Raw genomic sequence first — 21,047 nt, 5'->3', positions numbered from 1 at the left:
CCATACTCAGTGGTCGTGCTGCCTGCTACATGGTCCAGCAGGCTGTGTCACGCATAAACTCCTCAGCCTGAAGCCTTACAAATTGTTATTGTTCCTAAGTAAAAACAGGCTTTCATATTTCATGAAGCAGAGCAAGGTTACTGCTGCTATAGCTCTCCGTTCTGCTGACCGCCTCCTTTTTATGGTTGAAATGGACACAATGTTTGGAAAATATCTACATGTAATATACATGACAGGAGGGCAGCAGTATCATAAATGCACATGGCTGGAGTGGTGTACTCTTAAAACTCGAGGACATCTCATGGATCATTCTGGATATCAAAGGAGTCTTGTTCCCTTCTCTTCCTTCTGCTTCCTGGTTTTTGATTATTCTGCAAAATCAGTTATTTCATACTCTATAGGCATTACCATGAACAAATTTTAAAGATAATATAAAAAGGTTACATGCTTGCATATACAATATATGATAGCTGCCATATATGGAATTTTAATCAACAGCATAATCAATACCTTCCAAACAGTTTATTCATGGGCCATAATTTCAGAATTTAAAGATAGAATTCCAATCTAATTTATTCATATAGAAGTCCATCAACTACATTAGAAAAAATAGTAAAGTCAAAAAACGACCATGGATTCAAAAACTCTTGACAGTTATTAAATGTTTTTTCTCCAAATGTGCTTTAACCAGCAACATAACATAGTGCAAGGGAGGAAAGACAGCAATTTGCTTACAAAATCACTTTTTCAGAAAAAGACAAAACATAAAATACTTTCCTAATAAGTAATTTTGCAGATGTTGTTTCTAATCTTGTATTATGTGGATTCACATGACCTCTGCAATTACTAGCCATACCCCTTGAGCAGATAAACATCACAGAACTGTATTATGGTTTTGGAGAAAGGATGGAGGGCACTTTATTTTTTTTTCTAGCTATGATATCTAATTTGCTTATCATTAGAAAAGGCAGTACTAAATACAAAAGGAGGCTATTTCGGTCAGGTAACAGCTAATGCAGAGGACAGAAGGCACATTCACGCTTCTCCTGACTTGCTGCCTAATAAGTAGCAATTAATTCATCTTATTGTATTTCCAAATGCCAAAGACTCCATTCACATCCAAGGAAAAATTTTCAAGGCTTTTACCATTGTTCATTTTTAAATATACTCAGCTATATTTGGTATTTTATAATTGTCAACAGCGTTTCCTTTAACTCTGATGTGGGGCTTCACATCATAAAGGATTGTAGATGAGAATTATAGATGAGTAAACTCATAGGTGTGCCTCATGACTCTCTCCCAGGAAGCCTGGGATTTAGGACAGCTTCATGCCAGATTCAGGTGTCTGGGAGAAGGCACCCTTCTGACCTTAGCCCACTTTTCTCTAGGAGGTGACAGCAAGGAGCCAGAGGAACCCAAACTGGCTCCAGGCTCAAGTTAAGTCCCAGAGTGAGTCCTTGCTCCCATTGTTTATCTTGTTTCCTTCAAACATACAGACACAATGAAGAGAGCTCAGTGGAGGGAGACAACACAAAGCATCCCAAGTCAGCAAAATGAACCTCATCCTGGACTAGTACTCTCTGGGAAGAGCTTGGCTTTTGGTACCAGATATCCCTGGATTAACTTCAGACTTGTGACTCTAAGCAAGTCAGTTAACTATTCCAAGCCTCTGCGTCCTAATTTACAAATCGAAGATAAAAACACTTCCATTCAGGACTGCTTCAAGTACTTAGCACGGTGCCTGCAGCCTTGGCCCTGGGTGAGCCTGCAGTCTACAGGGCCCAGGTGACTGACTGGCTTTCCAGGCTGGATCCTGCTCGGGATCTGAAAAGCTCAGGAGCCCTAGTCCTCACTAGATAATCTTTCGAACTGATGTCACTCTAGGGCATTATCTAAGTTGGAGGCCAATTAACAATGGGTTTTCTCTATGAAGACATAAAAATGTAGAATGAGGCTTTTACTGTTGCCCTTAAAAAGAAAATCCAAACCTGGCTCAGTTCACACAGAATTATCTTTATCTACATATTCAGTGCTCTGGCTCCCATCGTTAATTTCTCCATCACCACACTGTTGGTAAGTGGTTCTAACTGAAGCCTGAGAAATTGTCTCCAATCTTAGTTTTTGTTCAGTTAAATTAAAAACAAGGTAATAAAAATATCTTTGAGGAGAAAGCGTATATGTCATAAATGCAAAAGAACTCCCCCTGAAGACTGGGAAATGCCAGGAAAGATTGTATCATTTCCCAAATCCTGTGACAAGGCCAAGTGTCTTGGTGCAGACACAGACAAAGGAGGTTGTTGCTCAGGCTTTCCTTGCCTCCTGTACTGCTAACAGCCAAGTCCTGAAGGAGCAGAGTGGCTCAGGGGCTTCACGGGGCACCACAGAGTGAAGTGAAGCATGTCTACCTTCCCTGTGGACAGGCCCATTCCTGGATGGAATCAGTGATGATACAAACATGATTCAGCAGTGTGGACTTTAGCAATGCCCCAGTGAAGTTCTTGAACTCAAAAGAATTAAATCAACAATTTGAACTTTAAGCTCTCTGCTTATTGGAAGGAACAGCAGATTGGAAAGAATGGCTTGTTCAGAAATCAAATCACAAAGGCCACCAGGGCGAGAACAAGAAAACGGCCCTGGGGGAGCACATGTAGCTCATAAATTAGTCACCAGCGACTGGACATAATCAGAGGGGCTCACGTCTTTTTCTGCTCTACTGGGATGATGCAATGTCAGCAAGTACAGGTTTTTCTTCAGTACACATTCAGAGCCTGGTATGAATACATCTACTGCATAAGATGTATTCCTGCTGAGGGGAGGGCATGGCGAAGACTTCCTTTCCTCTTAGTTTTGTCCCGAGTCATACACTCACCCAAACACACTCGAGAAGTGAACCAGAGGTGGTTTGGCCCATCTTCATGGGAAGATGGAGATGGCCCACAGTGTGGTCGTGCTTCCTAGACCTTGGCTGTGGCTGCCACAAGCTTCTGAAAACAGCAAGAAAGGATTGCCTTTTTGCTGCTAATGGGGAAAGAAGGACTCTGAGCGGGGTCTGAACAACTTCCTAGGGCAACTGAACATACAGAGAAAGAGACTCAGGCACAGAACTCTACAAAGAAACTCTGAGTAGGAAAAAGACTGCTTAACACATGAAGAACGCTTCTGCATTCTTTCTACATGCTAGGATAATAAATCCCTGGAGCTTAAAAGAACAGTTAATGACTTTTTGATGAATTAACGGTGAGTGAAACAATTCGAAGTAGAGAATAATTTCTAAGGCTGTGAGCTAATCCTCAGACATGCTGCTGCTTCTCACTACTCCACTGGAGATGCCAGTAGGGACTAAACTAAGGGAAAGGGCGAGATGGAAGACAACAGGTAAAGCTGGTGTCGGTGACCTTGCTATCTCTGCAGTTGGTGACACAAGGTCCAAGGGAGACCTCTAACTCAGCGTCTTCAGGTCCTTAAATGGATATTCCACAGGCCTAGAAGCCTCTTTCACACTGCAACTGCACGGATTCATCTTACACTTTAGAATTAGACTCAGGCCCAGCTATGGGCTATGGGTCATCTATAAAACCTACCCCCCTTGAGAGCAGTGGGTCAAAAATGTTTTGTCTGAGTAGGAGGCAAACACACAGCACTCCCATCACTGAGAAACAACTCCTTCAAAGCTAAGCTCTCTTCTAGGCCTGTAGTTAGTACTCTAGCTTCTGTCCTAGACATTTTTTTTTTTTTTTTTTTGGAGACAGTCTCTTGCTCTGTCACCCAGGCTGGAGTGCAGCAGTGCAATCTCGGCTCACTGCAACCTCCACCTCCCAGGTTCAAGCAATCCTCCTGACTCAGGTGCACACTGCCAAGTAGCTATAACTACAGGTGCACACTGCCATACCTGTCTAATTTTTTGTATTTTAGTAGAGACAGGGTTTCACCGTGTTGCCCAGGCTGGTCTCTAACTCCTGGGCTCAGGCAATCTGCCCATCTCGGCCTCCCAAAGTGCTAGGATTACAGGTGTGAGCCACCGTGCCCAGCCTTGTCCTAGACATTTTGAAAATGCCCCAACCTCACGGGGGGTGGGGGTGGGGGAGCGGGGAGAGAAAATCCCCACAACTCTGCATGTATAAATTTAATTTCCAAAATTACTATGCTCTGGCCACAAATGCTTTTTTTTTTTTTTTTTTTTTCCCCTGTTCTCCATCTTACCAAGCTCTTGAATCTCAGCTTCAATCTACCGGCGCCTTGTCTCTACTCTCCCAGCTTCTCTGCTCCTGGTTCACTGTCTCCTCGCATTACTCCCTTTCTAGTTCAACCATCCCCTATATTTCCTGGACCTCGTATCTCTACTTTGCAGTCATGGTCTGTATCCAAGGTAATCAAATTGTTGGCCGAGTCTATCTTAACTTAAGCTGCTAAAAATTCCAGAGGAAAAGTCTCATGTTGGTGCCAATGGCTATTGCACAAATTCATGGTAGACAATTGGGCAAAAATCGGCTGGGCACAGTGGCTCACGTCTGTAATCCCAGCACTTTGGGAAGCTGGGGCAGGCAGATCACTTGAGGTCAGGAGTTTGAGACCAGCCTGGCCAACATGGTGAAACCCTGTCTCTACTAAAAACACGAAAATTAGCTGGGTGTCATGGCAGGTGCCTGTAATCCCAGCTACTTGGGAAGCTGAGACAGGAGAATCGCTTGAATCTGGGAGGCGGAGGTTGCAATGAGCCGAGATGGCGCCACTGTACCCCAGCCCAGGCGATGGAGTGAGATTCTGTCTCAAAAAAAAAGGACCATGGGCAAAAATCTAGGAGCAAAAAGAGAAGAGAGTTTTCACTGCATTTGATTTTCTAAGGGAAATAAATGGCAAGGAAAGACACTGTGGGTGGTAGGAAAGAAAGATTAATTTTGGTTGAAGAAGGAGGGTAGGTAGAGGAAAAAGTACAGAATAACGTTTGCCACTTGATTTTTCATTAAAAAAAATCTTATATAATGAAAATGATCAATTCCAGATAGTATAAACATGAGTGTTTAATATGTTATTCTCTGTACTGTTTAAATTTTGTATAAGATTTTGCAACAAACACTTCATAGTTAATTTTGATGCACACTCCTAGTTAATTACCATTACTTTAAGAGAACCCAACTTTTAATAAGTTAATTTTTAAATGCTGCTATTGAAAATCTTTCTGAAAAATTCTGGCACACAATACTTTTCAGACTTCATAAGGACAGAACTTATAATTTATTCGTTAAATACAATGAGTAGAAAAGACTACAGAGAGGGCAGAGAGCACTGAAGCGGGGAGCCAGCCAAGGATGAGTGCTAAGCAGCCCCGAGGGTGTGGGTTGGCCCTTGGTCCTGGCCTGCGACTCTCTTCCCCACTCGTAAAGCAGCCCAGGAGTTAGCCTCCCTGACTCCGGCTTGGCCTCCCTCTTATTAGCTATCCTGCAAAACCCGGCTAGGGAGGTCTTTTCAGAGTGTTAATTTGTATGAGCCCTGTGTACACCCCGAGGCCCACAGAAGAATCCCTGCTCCTCAGTGGGATGATCGAGGGCCCTTCCCTTAGGCTCCTCCAGTCTTACCTCCCACCGTATGCCCCCAACTACACACTGTTCTTCATCGTCCCCCAGATAGTCCCAACTTTATGGAAATTCTCTGACTTCAACTATGTTTAGTTCTAACGACACTTCTCCGTGAAGCTTTCTTTAATTCCCTCACTCTCAGAATGAATCACTCTTTTCACTTGGTCAGCCTCTGCACTATCCTGTTTAATTTCTACTGCAGAGCTCCCTAGCTGTGGATACCCACTGGAAAAAGTAACAGAAAATTTCAGCATTCCTCAAGAACACAAACTCTGGATTCAATTCTATTGCCCAACATCTACAAAAGGACCTAGAACACACTTGGGTTCTCAATGAAAACCACTGGACTGAATTCAGTAATCATTCCTATGCCTTTCAAGTTCAAATCTATGTTGAAATCTTAGACTTTCACTAGAACAATTTTTTTCTTTACTAAAATTTAAGTCTACACATTTTGGGGGTGATCTAGTACACAAACAGCACATTGAGAACAACTGCCAATTAGCAGAAGCATAAAGCTGACCTTTAGAATTTATTCTAACAGATTTCCAGAAGAGTAACTTTTGTAGCTAGGATGACTTATCTATCAATGTGACATCAAAATGACCACTCTCTCCTGGAGTCTGTTTTCTTCCGAGGAACATGGCAGAACTTAGAAACTACAGAACTTAAAAACATGGGCTTTAAATGGGACACAGGAGCTGTCTGTAAAGGCTGGAAGGGACAGCATAGGAGGTAGACACCTCCTCTTCCTTCTGCCTAAAACAGGTGGTTTTTCAAACCTGGTTCAATGGAATAGCCCAAGAGGCCATTACTAAGGATTTGAGAGAGAAAGTTTCCATTAGAAACATGAGTTTTGCTACTTTAAAAAGGCTAGAAAACACCAGGCCAAAGAACTCTGCCACACCCTTCCCTGGAAAGTAAAGAGAAGCTTATAAGCAACAAGGTTCACAAGGAAGACACACCTGGCAGTGGCCTCCATTGTGGGTAAGCCACTTTTCCAACTCCACAGAGGGACAGACAAATGCAAGCCTAGCTTTGGTCTTCAAATGAGGAGCACAGACTTTTGTCTACCCCTTCCATGTCTGAGTTTGTGGAGAAGTGGTGACCAGCCTGGCTACGGCAGTGCCTGCAGGGGTAGTTACTGGGATGGTCGGCCACCAGCCACCTGCTCCAGGAGGCCTTTCTACATCTTCCCAGGCAAAGCACAGTGTCTGTTTTAAGCTTGGATACTTCCTGCCACTCCCCCGCTGCTCCCCACCCACCCAGAAGCTATCCTTGTTGTCTTTTGGGATGACCTCAATTTTCTGTAGCAAGTTTATCTCATTAGCTAGTATGGGAGGCCAAAAAGACCATGGCTATCAGCCTGACCCCATGATGACCTTGGTAAAGATGCTTGTCCCTGCCTCCTCACAAATGTGCTATTAGACTCCAGAGCTGAACAAGGGGGTATGGATGGAGCTGGGACACCAACAGAGTTGAGCCCATATCCTGGTAATGGCTGGTTAGGAAGGTTAAGTATATGGTCTTTGAGATAAAATGTTCATGGAGGGAGTGAAGTTCATGGAGGGAGTGAAAGCAGCACCAACTCCTGCAAGCAGGTGACAGCCAGCCTCACTCTCTGCGACTGTCCTAATGCCCTCAGAGTAGTGACAAGCAGTTCTGTCTCCAGGACCATATCATCCCCCCAGTTACTGATGACCCTCACAGCACCAACCCAAATTAAGTCCACATTTTGACCAAGGGCTCAAAGTTAAAATGTGGATGCCAAGTGAAGGGCTGGTAGCAAAGGCTGAATGCCCAGTCCCAAAGACTGTGAGGGATGACAGGGTTAGGTACAGTGTGCTGGCGTGAAGCCCTCTGCTTGAAAACATTTGCCCACCTCCACTAGATAAAATTGTATCTAAAAGAACAATTCGTTCAGGGTGTTAAAAGATCTGAGTTCAAATCCTGGCTTCACCACTTACTAGGAAGGCTTTGTGACTAGTCAATTATACTCTCTCAGCCCCCATTTCCTCAGTATCATGCCCCCAAAACAGAATACTGTAGTGAGCTTAAATGAGGGAGCACGTATTAGGCTGTCTTTCCTGTTTCAATTCCCAAAAGTAACAGTACACTCTTCAGGAAGCTCATCCCTGCACCCCACATTTCATTTCGGCTGTTCCTGCTAACACTTACCCAAAGTGCTCCTCTAGTTTACATTCCCATTTACATGGCCAGCTCCCTGAATAGGAGATTGGCTGTTAACTGCCCATCACAGTGAGCACCATGCCTGGAACACTCAGTTGGTATTAGCAGATGGAAAAACAAAGGACTCCATTTTTCCAAGAACAATATGGTAGGAAAGAAGGAAAGAAACTACAAGAAGACGGAGGTGGTTCTTGGAGCTTAAATGCTGAGCCAGTTGCTATCCTACTGCTTCTGTTTCTGTCTCTTCCTTGTGCCTGCCCCAAAAGAGAGTGGCCCAGGGCTGAAAGTCAAGGGAATGTTTCTTTTTTATTATTGTTAATTTTTTTAGAAACAAGCATCAATACAGCTGTGTATTTTTACATATGTACATGTATAAAGCAACAGAAAAATTGTTTCTATGGAAGAAAACTCTAAAATTCACCAAGTGAGAAAAAGACTGCTTCCTATATCCCATGGGAATCCCTTCTGAACAGAAGAGCTTTATTCATCACCTACAGGGCTTTCAGTCTAGGGCTGTGTGCCTGGTAAGTCCACAGGAACCACATAGACGGTGCAGAAATACAGCAATTCATATCATCACAGATAGAAATAACATTGTTATCTGTAAACTTCTTTGTACAACATTAATTCATTAGCTCAGAGAAACTAGAAACAGAGTCAGAACTTGAGCAAAAACTGGGGTAGTTACATCCATATAGAGAGTATTGCACCTTTGGTTAAAAAGCAGGATCTATAAAGTTATCTTAGTCTTCCAACTGCTCAGCCAGTGCAGCTAAAAGCCAGCCACCATCAGCCACACGTGCGAGCGAGCCAGCATGCTGCCCACTGCAGAGGGCACACCAAATGCTCCTTCCTAATCACTTGTCCTGTTCCACAGCCAGCCTTGTTTGCATAAAAAAAAAGTAGAAGGACTTTGGGAAGAGTCGCAGTGTTCACCACTCAAGTGTGAAACTGTACTGTTTTTTAGTTCAGAACAAAAACACAAATTTAATTACTGTATAGAAAAATATCAGAACAAAACCAAAAAAGGCACAGGGGAAAGTTATCAATATGGGCCAAAATCAATTTTTATTATAAACGAAGGCTCCTCCTTGCAAACTATAATCCCTTTGCATTTCTAAAATAGGGCACTATAGAAAAATAAAAGTCAGGTATGTTTTATTGTAAATTTTATAAAGGGAAAAAGTAAGAAGCTGTATATAAAAAATTATCAATGCCCCCATTTTTCCTATAAAATATATTTTGAGACTGAAAAATGAGGTACAAGTAAAAAAAAAAAAAGTAAGTAAACTCAAGTACAAATGAAACTGCAAATGGGTTTGATCAAGAGCTTTTCCACCTCGAAGATCTATCTTTTTTTAAAGGCCACTCCTCAGATTTCTCTTAATAAGAGCGCCATTCACTTAAAAAACAGTAGAAAGCAATGTGGAAGAAATCTCGCTGAAAATACTCTGCAGAAAGAGACATGCATGAAAAAGACGTATTTTTTATAAGTCTTCTTAAAAATACATCAAAAGCATGAGTTAAAATAATCTCTAAATTTTTTTAAAAGGTAATTTCATGACCACTTTGGAAATGATTCTAAAGAATTTCTACTCAATTTTGTATCTCTGGACTTTTCTTTTTTTAAGTTTTTCTAGCCCAGGGCTGCTTGGTGGACATCTTAAGGTAAAAAAAAAAAAAAAAAAAAAAAAAAAAAATTACGTTTCTGTGCTGAAAAGTTATCAAGAAGAGCTCTCTGCTGCATTTGCATTGTTATTAGGAACACACACACACACACACACACGCAAACACACGCACGCGCTCGCACACACTGAGTTTAATGTGAGGCTAGTACAGAAACAGAGAGATTAAACACAAAGAAATGTAAACAGCTCTCACATGCAAGGAAACTAGGTTACGAGAATCCCAGCACCAGGCATTCACCAGTCACCATGGAAAACAGGAAGTGAGATGCATAGCAACCACAAGCCAAAAAGCAGAAAAGCGCATACCTTTAGCTTGGAATGAAAATCACGAGATTTCCTTCTGGCAAGAACCTGAATGTGACTAGACACCTGCAGGGTAGGGGAAGGGAGGAAAACAAAGGAAAAGCCTGTAACCATGGAGATGAAAAGCCCCCTACAAGTGGGCAAGCCAGACGTACCTTAATGGCGGCTTGAATTTCTCGAACTTTCTTTCTTGCTAAGACCTGTATATGACTAGACACCTACATTGTTCGGGTTTATGAGGGGAAACAAAACAAAACAAAACAAAACAAAAAAAGGAAATCAAATATAAAATCGCTACTCTTTGGGAGGGTTTTGGGGTGGGGTTGGGGGGGTGGTTATTTGCATCTCAACAAAGCTCTGCAGTTAGGAGTACACAGTCCCAGCCAGACACAAGCCCCCAGCGCTGCTCTAAGCTTTTCATACTGGGTCATCACTGCAGTGACTTGATTCAGGATGAAAATTAAGACTCATCTTAGTTTTCCCACCCGAGAGAAATCATGGGCACTGGGAAAAACTAATTTTGGGAGGGATGAGAGGGGATCTTTTCATTCTAAAATTAAAAAGGTGGGGGTAAAGGTAAATGAAAATATTTATAGCTTCTCAATATCAGGAGGGAAAATCCCTTTTTCTCAATTTAGAAGAGACTATCCATAAATTAGCACATTCTGCAGAATCAAAAAGCTGAAGCTGTCAGTTGTATTCTGATCTCATTAAGAGCTCTGGATTCTGTAGCAAATGTTAAAATAATACTGACATGTAAATTAGATCTCAAAGAGAAATGGAAAGACCCAGTTAGCAGAGCTGGTTTTTTTTTTTTTTTTTTTTTGCCCTTATAAATATCTTTAATCCTTCAACTCTTTTGGGTATTGACTGGGCGCCAAGTGGATTTGCATATTATTACAAAGCGAAATGTGTGAATACAGCCAGCCAGCCATCCTGTTAAAAATCTGGGTTGAAAACCACATGGATTTGCTGAACAACAAATTCACATTGGAGAGGTATCACCAACTGCTGCCTAAAAACATCCCCAGGACGCCAGGGCGTGGAAATGTAGCCAAGCCCAGCTTCTGAAACACAATGATTCCACTAAAATTTGCATCTCTTTCAGTGGGACTTGGTTAAATTTAGAAGAGTCCCTCAGTGAAGGGTCACCGGGCAAATGACCAGAGCTCACAGACCAGCAGACAGCCCAGGTCCCGCACTGTCAGTATATAGGTGATTAGATCCGCTGGTTTCTGAAATTTAGAATCTTCCATTTAAAAGTTCAGCGACTCAGACTGCGTGGTGATTACCCCATTTCCAACTCTCCAGCGACTCTAAAATAGGATTTATAATAAACGGTCCTTTTATCTTTAACTTTGTCTTTGAGCTTCAATCATTCAATTTTTCTTTTTTCCAATTTGCTTTGGTACTTTTCTTTTTTTAAGTACAGAGAAGCAGAAACTCCCCCATCCTCTTCACCCCTCCATCTGGCTCCTGCTGTTACTTGTTTTCACCCAAATTTTGTTCTTCTGTGATTCTCAGACTTGATGAGGGCCACTAGCATCCCCCAAACAGACAATGCGCTGCCTCTGTGCGCTGGCAGGAGGCCACTTCTCTTTGTGCTGACTCAGCAGCCAGGCTCCCAGGCTGTGGCACAAGTAGCATTCCTGGGGAAGAGCCTCTCCCCGTTATAAACACTCATGAAAACAATTCCTCACTGGGAAGAGAACTGAAATCTGCTGCTCAATCTTAATGAGACCACAGTTTAGCTAGCTTTTTGGTCTGATTACAGTTTTTAAGGTTCATGCCGTATCATTCAGCATAAATCAACATTAAAAAATAATTAATTATTTTCTGTTAACAACTCACCCATGAGGTTTTTTGGGGTTTTTTCCCCCCTCCTTTCTTTTTTTGGTTTTAAACACTAACTTCTCATCCGTTCCAATTCTAATCTGGCTCATGTCAGAGATTTGGGCTGTTTTACATCTGAAAGAATGAGGGAAGGCAGAACTCTGACAAAGGGCAGAGAATTCCTGATACTGCTCTGCACAGAGGTATTGAAGTTGGTAACTTCATTTCAGTCACAGCAGCTACTGACAAAAAGCCATCGCTTAAAAAGCAACAGTTCCCTGGACTCACATCATTTAGCATTACATTAAGGCCAGTACTCAAGGCTGCTGGTGTTACTTTTTCATTGAAATTATGACTAATATATAATCGTTCCAGGATTTTACAATGCACAAAATCTCAAAATTTCATGACCTGCAAGTGCATTTGCACCTGCAGTTTTTGCAATGTTCGCAGGCACACATTTTGGGAAAGAAATGTTAGCTTTGAAATACTGCACAGGAGCAGTTCATACACCGTCCTTAGCAGTGACACTTTCCCACTTGAGTATAAAAGGAACTTGTAAGACCACATAATAAAGGGTCACTGAAATGATGAACAGTGAAAACTGAGCCAATTTAAAATACCTCCAACACTGACGTCCTTACAGGGAACTCAAATTGGGGGCTCCTAGGAGCCAAAGCATAGCCAGCCACTGCAGCCAAAATGCCTTTGTGGGCCATTCGCTGACATGCACAATTTCCAGGTGGGTTATTTTACCTGTTTTCTGGTCCTCGTCTTGCCTGTCCTGAGTTTGATGTATCTGGCTATCAATTCATTCCTACCTGAAAGATAGAAGAATTTACCATGAGGTGGGTTACCAAAAAGCCAAACCAACAAAGCCCCTGAAAGCAAGAAACAGAATTCAGAATCAAGAATTTTAAAATTACAACTATGTGTTTACTAATGCTAGAAAAATAAAACAGCACAATTGTCTGTAAAAATGTTTACCAGGAAAAATTAAGATGAAAGGCATTTAAATTTAAACTTAGACCAGCATCTGAGAATAGAAATTTATCTTTTTTTTTTTTTTCTTTTAAGACGGAGTTTCACTCTTATCACCCAGGATGTAGTGCAATGGCACGATCTTGGCTCACGGCAACCTCCGCCTCCCAGGTTCAAGTGATTCTCCTGCCTCAGCCTCCCGAGTAGCTGGGATTACAGGCATGTAATCCCGCGCCTGGCTAATTTTGTATTTTTAGTAGAGATGGGGTTTTTCTCCATGTTGGTCAGGCTGGTCTCGAACCCCCGGCCTCAGGTGACCTCAGCCTCCTTAAGTGCTGGGATTATAGGTGTGAGCCACCACACCCAGCCGAAATTTATCTTTTTAAGATGTGCCTTTTTATCTGTTTGTATGCTGATACCGAAATGGGTGGTGGCTCACTCATATAAGCAACAAATACAAACAAGGATTTGTCTGGGAATAAACCCACTTCTCTTCTAATCTTTGATTTTTCATATTCACGTTCATATTCATTTTCCTTCTCATTCAAGTTTCTACTGATAGTTAACTCCAGCTAGAATCACAGTCACAAGAGAATGAATGAGCTGCTGTGGCCATGGAAGCCCTGCAATGACAAGAAGCTAACAGTACAAAAGCAGACATCCCCTAAAGGTAGTCAGTGAAAAAAATGACTCAATCTTCTCCAAGTTATATAACCTTCTGGGGAAAGAACGATGCCCAAAAGTATAAACAAAAACCTTTTATCCGTATCCCACCAGGAAACTGAGAAGTCTTAGATAACTTGACTTCAGAAAACCATAATATAATAGGAAAAAACATCCCCAGAAGCTAAGCAGAGAAATGTATCACTAAGATACCATGTGAAATAAAAATCACACATACAAACATAGGTTCTTCTGAGCAGGTCCTATTTATGACTTCAACTTGCTCTAAATACCAAGAACTGAAATTATTTCTAGATATTCCATACAGTAAATGGAAAACCACCATTTCATAGCACTACTGTTGGCTGGTTTTGTATCAGCTCAGCTCCATCCTTGTGAAAAATTCTTTTGGTCAAGAACAAGTCTGAAGCCCACTGCTGTGGCATTCACTCATGTGCTTTACCAGCCTGAGACAATTGTGCTAAATGCTACTTCTCCTTCAAGGCCTCACTTGGATGTCACTCCCTTGGGGAAATCTTTTCTAACTGCCCAACTAGGTTTGGTTGTCTTGCTCTACACCCCCATGGTGGCACGAACTGCACTTCTCCTTCCTAGGATGTACCCAAACTGTAACAGTATTTATAACTTTATAGTTAGTTGTAAAATTTGTGTTTGCTGCCTCACTTCTTCCCAGGTATACTGCATACTTGAAGAGGGGAAGAACTCTGTCTTCTTCCTCAAAGTACCCCTAGCATCTAGCACACTGCTGGGCACAGAGAAAAGAATGAATAAGGAAATAACACAGCCTCTACTGAAAGGAAGTGACCATATCCCCCAGATCTTCCTTAGCAGACTAAAGAACTGGAAACACTGAAGACCAATATCAAAATGTCCTTAGGGAAATCTTGGCTGAGAATTCCAAAGACTCTCTCATCACTGCCTAGAATGTCCTATAGTCATGGCTCTGCCCACCACCTGCCAGTATTGGGACTGTGCAGGACATGGTCATCACCGTAAGGCAAAGGAATCATGAAATCTTGGTGCTAGAAAGTATCCCTGGGTCATCCATGCCCATTCCTGAAAGTCTAAGTTCTCATAAGCCTAAGTCAGCACTTCTAAAATTGAGGAAGTAGCCCATTCTATCTTAGAACATATTTATGAATAAGAAGACCCTTCTTTGGGGGGTCTGCTTTAACTTTCATCCCAGATCCTTCCTGTTCCTCTTAACAAGAAGTCCAGTCCTTTATTTATATAACTGCCTTTCAGATATTACTGGCAGCTCTCAGGTCCTCCTGGAGTTGTACACAAGCTAAACCTTCTGTGTTCCTTTGTTATCTGACAAGCTTTGGAACACTCCCACACACCATCCTGTGACCATCCTTTGTCTGTTTTCCTTTCAAAGCTTGGAGTCCAGAAGTGTGGCAGTGCTCCTGCTACAGCATCAGAGTGAGTTTATTACCTCTCTCATCCTAAATACTCTACCTCTGTTAATGCAGCCAAACACTGCATTAAATTTTTAAGGAGCATAATAAATTATCAATATATGCCAACTTAAACTTCTAGGTCTTTTTCATATGGGTTCCTCTTTGGATAGTCCCTACCCCTGTTTCCAGTCTTTTTAATGCATAGCTGAGATTTTCAGACCTCAAAACAGAACCTTACATTTTTTCTACTCCATTTCATCCCCTTAGATTCAGTCTATCATTCCTGCTTGCAAGATCTTCTCAGATCCTGCTTCTGTGACTGAACCCTTTTACCACAGAAAAAGGACCTCTAAATTCAGTTTTGAGGATTGCTTTTCCAAGCATTCTCTTTCAAACTTTTGAGAACTACCAATATCCCCTGTAGTGTCATTGCATCTACTTCTCCATCTCTCAGATGGTTGTACAGATTTTGCAATTTGTCTCGAAGGCTTGCTGACAGCAGAGCCCAGCTAGGAGTACCTAATTACCAGAAGCCAGAGCTAAATGACAACGTCTGCAGACAAGCCAAGCATCCTCTAGCCTGGGGCCTCACTGTGCATCCTGTTCAGGGCTATTTGAGTGGCCAAGGTGAAATAGATCCAGGGCTCTGTATTACATACAATTTCGTCTGAACCTTGTCCAGATGACAAAAATGTCGCCTACCCTCAAACTTGCTTATTTTCTGGGAAAACAGATGGAATAGTTTGATGGGTGTGACACAAAACCTATAGAACTAATTTTCAATTTCTTGCAGCACTTGGGGTTGAAAGAATAAAATCAATATCCAAGACAGCCCTATTTGACTCTGTACCACAGCCTATACAAATGGCACCCCTTAAAGTTAAACAGTGTCAACTCATACTTTGACTGAAGTACAATCATGTACCACATAATGACATTTTGGTCAACAATGAGCTGCATACATGATGGTGGTCCCATAAAATTATAATGGCATGTTTTTACTGTATCTTTTCTATGTTTAGATACTCAAATACTTACCATTGTGTTACAATGGCCTACAGTATTCAGTACAGTAACACCACACAGGTTTGCAGCCTAGGTGTGTAGTTGGCTATTCCATCTAGGTTTACGTAAGCACACTTGATGATTTTCTAACAATGACTAAAATCACCTGATGATGTATTTCTCAGAACGTATCCTGTTGTTCAGTGACTTCTAAAAATTATGACTTCAACAGGTCCTTAACTGAGTACTGTGGCCTGGGCATTATGCTGCAGTCATTATTTCATTAAAAGCTCGTCTTAACTCTCATGTCCTTGCTTTTCAGATGAGCAAGCTCACTTTTCAAAAACCCATGTTCTTTCTTTCATCTGTGTTTCAAGCCATGAATAGTAATTATTTCTTTTAAATATTAGAACTACCTGCTTTAAATTATAAAATCTTCCCTGAAACAAGTCTTAGAAACCTAATAAATTCTCTTAAATGCACTAAAATATTGCTTATAAAACTAGTACAATTTCAACCTTCCCCCAAATCAAATGTTTAAATCAGCTAATTCATTGTACATTTTAATTTGGAAATACAGGCTGATCTGTTATCTAGGCCAAATTATTTTTTTAATTACTTGAAATATCAAATATACATAAATCCTTTAAATCAAAAACATTAACACTATGGTTTTAATTCTATTAACATTTTCTATGTTTAATTCTAAATGTTTCCAGAATTAAACTATACTTACCCATTTAAAGAAGTATGCCATGCCAAACAATTCTGGAAGATCTTTTTGGCTGTTTGGGATTGTATATGCATGGTTGATATCAACTAGGTTCTGAAGAGAGTCTTGTCAGTGGCCCTGACATGACATCCTAAGCCCTACCTATATTTCCTTCTTTTTTTATTTTTTTGAGACAGGGTCTCACTTTATCACCCAGGCTGGAGTGTAGTGGCACGATCTCAGCTCACTGCAGCCTCAACCTCTCAGGTTCAAGCGATCCTCTTGCCTTAGCTCCCCAAGTAGCATGGGACTGTGGTAGCTCATGGGGACTACAGGCTTGCTCCACCACACCAGACCAACTTTTGCATTTTTTTGTAGAGACAGGATTTCATTATGTTGCCCAGGCTGGTCTCGAACTCCTAAGCTCAAGCGATCCACCCACTTTGGCCTCCTAAAGTGCTAAAATTATAGGCATGAGCCACTGCACTGGCACCTATGTGTATTTCTACAGCCCTGCCCTCCAAAGGGGTGAGCTTACAGATTCCACAGCCCTGGATTTTAATATGTTACTAAGATGCAGCATTTCCTAAGGGCCAGAAGATAAGCAGCACCATCACTGATGTAACTGAAAGTGGTTCTCCAAGCTACACAGCATAGTCCTGCTGCAGCCATGATCTACACACACACACACACACAGAGAGAGAGAGAGAGAGAGAGAGAGAGAGAGAGAGAGAGAGAGAGAGAGAGAGAGGTGCTTGATTCAGTAAACCTGATGCTACAAAAATGACTTTCAATAAAGTTAACTTAAATTATTATTTTCCTAAAACAATCCTGCAGTCACCTAGGGACCGTCTTCCTTTGTGCCTTACACCACACCTGTCTAATGTGTCAGAGAGATATAAAGCTTCTCTGTAACACAAAAATTCCTTTAGAAATGCACAATATGTCACCTCTTTTTTAAGCCTCAGATGCTGTAGTTGTAGATGCCCTTGTTTTTCCCACTGGCTGCACATAAGCAGCAAGGACAAACACAGCCTGACCTGTCACTTTCACACTGTGATCCTCTCCAGGCACTGTAATCTAGTTTTTATTTCATTTTATTTTTTTTCCCCTAAATAATATAACACAGTTCGAAGTGAGCCCATCATTGGCTTCTCTTACATCTTGGATTGCCATGGAAATTCTTGCTAAAGAGGCAATACAGAGAGAGATCCCAGCAGAAAAGCATGGAGTTTGCACTGTGCTTGCCTTACCAGATAGAAGACCGGTTAACGTTGTTGTGGGCTGTATATATAATGGGATGTGGCCTCAAGGTCATGTTTGAGGCACAGCAAATGAAGGTCTGTGGCTAGAAATTGTAGCCCAGAGACACTCAAGCTTTAACAGTGTAAGAGCCACTTTGTAATTGAATGGAGTCAGGGAGCCACCAAGAAAGAAGCAACAAATGCAGTGCTCCTCTTCCCGGGCCATGGCCAGTCCTAAGGCAAACTCACACCCATGCAGGACTGGACTGCCCTGGGCCTAGGAAGGAGCTCTAGCTTGGCTTCTCTAAGGAAACATCTGCTGGCCCCTTCCCTTCACCGAGAGGGATGCGTGAGGGTTCTCCACCCCCTTCTTCCACATTAAAACAATGAAAATCAGAAAGCTTATTTCCCTTGAATGCTAGACCAAAGCTACATCAAACAAGGGTCTTCCACATACCCCCCACCCCACAAACCCTAACTCAGTCCAGTAGTACTACTAGATTATCGAATGCTTCCTGTGAACACCTTGAACTTTGTACGTGGGTGCACAACTGCTGTCATGGCCTGTACTGTCCTTGCCCATTTCTGCATGTCTGGTTTCTGCCTATCTTCCCAACGCCTCATCCTTCATGAGCCTTCCAGCTGGTGGTGGCCTCCCCTTTCCCTAAACATTCAAAGCCTTTGACCTGGGCTTCTTTGCTGGTAACGCATATCTTTTTCTGCCCTATGTGATATCATTTCAGCACGTGTCATGATTGCAATCAGGTCATAAAGTCCTTGGCAACAAGAACCAATGACAGGAATCTCTTCTCTGCCTCCCTTTCCCAGGTGGCTCAACATTTACAGACCGAGTCATTCTTCAGGTCAGAAAAGAGGCTCCTACATCGCTGTAGTCCCAGTTTGGCACCAGATCATCAACGTAAAGTTAAAAAAAAAAAAAAAAAAAGGAAAAAGATAACCCAGTGGAAATAAGCAAAGAATAATGTCTTCCACAGGGGACCCACGCCAGCATCAGCACAAAGCATGGGGAGAGTGATTTACAAAGAAACTTCTCAGGCAAGATTCTACAAGACAGTGTTAAACTGCCTTCTAGTCATATGCCCCCACCACTCCTTTCTTTTTTTTTTTTTAATAAGGTCTAGCTCTGCTGCCCAGGCTAGAGTGCAGTGGCATGATCATGGCTCACTATAGCCTTGACCCCCCCGGCTCAAGTGATCCTTCCACCTCAGCCTCCCAAGTAGCTGGGACCACAGGCAGGTACACCATGCCTGGCTAATTCTTAAATTTTTTTTGTAGAGACAGAGGTCTCACTATGTTGCCCAGGCTAGTCTCAAACTCCTGGTCTCAAGTGATCCTCCTCCTGCCTTGGCCTTCCAAAGTGCTGGGATTACAGGTGTGAACCACTGTGCCCAGCCCATGGAGTCCGTTTTTATCAGCTGGGGTTCATCAAAAGGAAAAAAATATTTTAGGATATGAAAGCCAATACCTGGCCAGGCGCGGTGGCTCATGCCTGGAATCCCAGCACTTTGGGAGGCCAAGGTGGGCAGATCACGAGGTCAAGAGATCAAGACCAGCCTGGCCAAGACAGTGAAACCCCGTCTTTACTAAAAATACAAAAATTAGCTGGGCATGGTGGCACATGCCTGTAATCCCAGCTACTTGGGAGGCTGAGGCAGAAGAGTTGCTTGAACCAGGAGTCAGAGGTTGCAGTGAGCTGAGATCACGCCACAGCACTCTAGCCTGGTGACAGAGCGAGACTCTGTCTAAAAAAAAAAAAGAAAGAAAGAAAGAAAAAGAAAGCCAACAACCAAAAAGTATAGATGAAGGGGACACTGAGGGAACCACATGTCACTGTCTTGGGAGAGGTCTACAGAACGGGGGTGTTTTATCTCCCCATCCATCCCCCTGAAGATCTAGGAGGTATGTATCTGTGGATACTGCCAGAGGAAGCAGTAAAGAACATTTATTAACCTGTGAGAAGCTACTAATTAACCATTTCTTCTACACTGATGCCATAGCAACTTGTCCCAGCAACAGTAGAAAAGAAAGCCCTACAGAAGCTGGCCAGTCATTCACTGGTCACACATGGACTATGTGTGGATGGAACACAAACAACATGCAAAAATTATGGGGGTAAGAAGATGCCATCTCAAACTGGGTGCAGTGGCTCACGCCTGTAATCCCAGCACTTTGGGAGGCTGATGCAGGAGGATAACTTGAGCCCAGCAGTTTGAGACCAGCCTGGCTGAGAGTGAGACCCTATCTCTTTAAAAAAAAAAAAAAAAAAAAAAATCAGCCAGGCATGGTGGCATCTGCCTATGGTCCCAGGTACTCAGGAGGCTAAAGCAGGAGGATCGCTTGAACCTAGGGGTTCAAGCATGCAGTGAGCCAAGATCACACTACTGTACTCCAGTCTGAACAAGAGAGTGAGACCCTGTCTAAAAAAAGAAAGAAAAAGAAAATATGCCATCTCTACCTTGGAGGTGCTTATGTCTTGTTTGGAAGAACTCTAACCCATGAGAACTGGTCAGATCACCCTAACATGCGCTCTCACAGGACCCTACACCTCTCGCTCACAGCATGTAGCACGGCTACTGTGTTCCATTTATCTGAATGACTACAAGATGAACATGTGCCCATCCCTCTACTACCAGACAGTGAAGTCTACAGGAGCCTAGAGCACAAACTGGGTTTTGCTCATCACTGTGCACCCAGTGCTGAGAACACAGCAGGTCCTCAGTGGTTACATACTGATGGAGTAAATGACGGAGTGAGAGGGACGGAGAGCCAGAGAGGGAGAAGGGGCACAGGCTAAGATTAGGTGTAAGGACAGGCTCATGAAAAACAGCCTCTGAACCAGTCTCACAGCATGTCCAATGAGAAAGTTCAGACAGCAAGGTCTCGGTTAATCCCCAATATAAATCATTGACCAGAAATCAGCACCAATGTGGAAAATCACCAGAAACGGCCAGGCCACCCATTCAGGGTTGTCAGGGGCTGATACTACTTGTTCCCAAACTAGAAGGACTGACGGCCCTCAGGTGGTAAACAATGGCAATCCCTGGAGAAAATATGTGTCTGCATTCACCCAGGGGCTTATAAAAAACAGCTTTCAGAGAAAGAACGTGCAGAGAAAGGCTGTGTTAACTCCTGGTTACTCAGAACTTCTATCTCATATCCCTGCAAGTGTCTGGCGATAACTCAAGTCCCACCTTCTCAGGAGTCTGTATCAGTCAACGGCAGCTGATAACATTATCACGTGCTGACTCCATAGAACTCCTGCATCTTAGAGGAACTGCTTACAAACTACACATTTGCATTGGGTTACAAGAGTCTGAAAGAGATGAGCACGTAAAAATGTCTAAGGCTGCGTAGTAAATACAACACTGCTATGTTAGATAGAAGTTATTTCTGTTGTAACTATTTCTAGA

General features: G+C 42.5%; 1 protein-coding gene across 9 annotated transcripts in view; it reads right to left on the bottom strand.

Annotated features, from left to right (window-relative positions):
• Nucleotides 1-21,047, bottom strand: part of TEAD1 (TEA domain transcription factor 1) — a 278,487-nt gene that overhangs the window by 70,860 nt on the left and 186,580 nt on the right. For 4 of the 9 annotated variants that reach the window (XM_030918362.1, XM_030918360.1, XM_030918363.1 and 1 more), the window contains 2 exons: nucleotides 12,344-12,408; nucleotides 9,758-9,820 (listed from right to left, as the gene is read on the bottom strand). In XM_030918362.1, the coding sequence (XP_030774222.1) occupies nucleotides 9,758-9,820; nucleotides 12,344-12,408 (128 nt within the window). Of the gene's footprint in view, nucleotides 1-9,757; nucleotides 9,821-9,909; nucleotides 9,973-12,343; nucleotides 12,409-16,396; nucleotides 16,410-21,047 lie in introns of those variants that run through there. The other 5 variants (XM_030918357.1, XM_030918359.1, XM_030918358.1 and 2 more) reach the window with 3 other exon arrangements.

This window comes from Rhinopithecus roxellana, chromosome 15, assembly GCF_007565055.1.
Source record: "Rhinopithecus roxellana isolate Shanxi Qingling chromosome 15, ASM756505v1, whole genome shotgun sequence".
NCBI classification, from domain to species: Eukaryota; Metazoa; Chordata; class Mammalia; order Primates; family Cercopithecidae; genus Rhinopithecus; species Rhinopithecus roxellana.
This window is presented reverse-complemented; position numbering and strand designations above follow the sequence as displayed.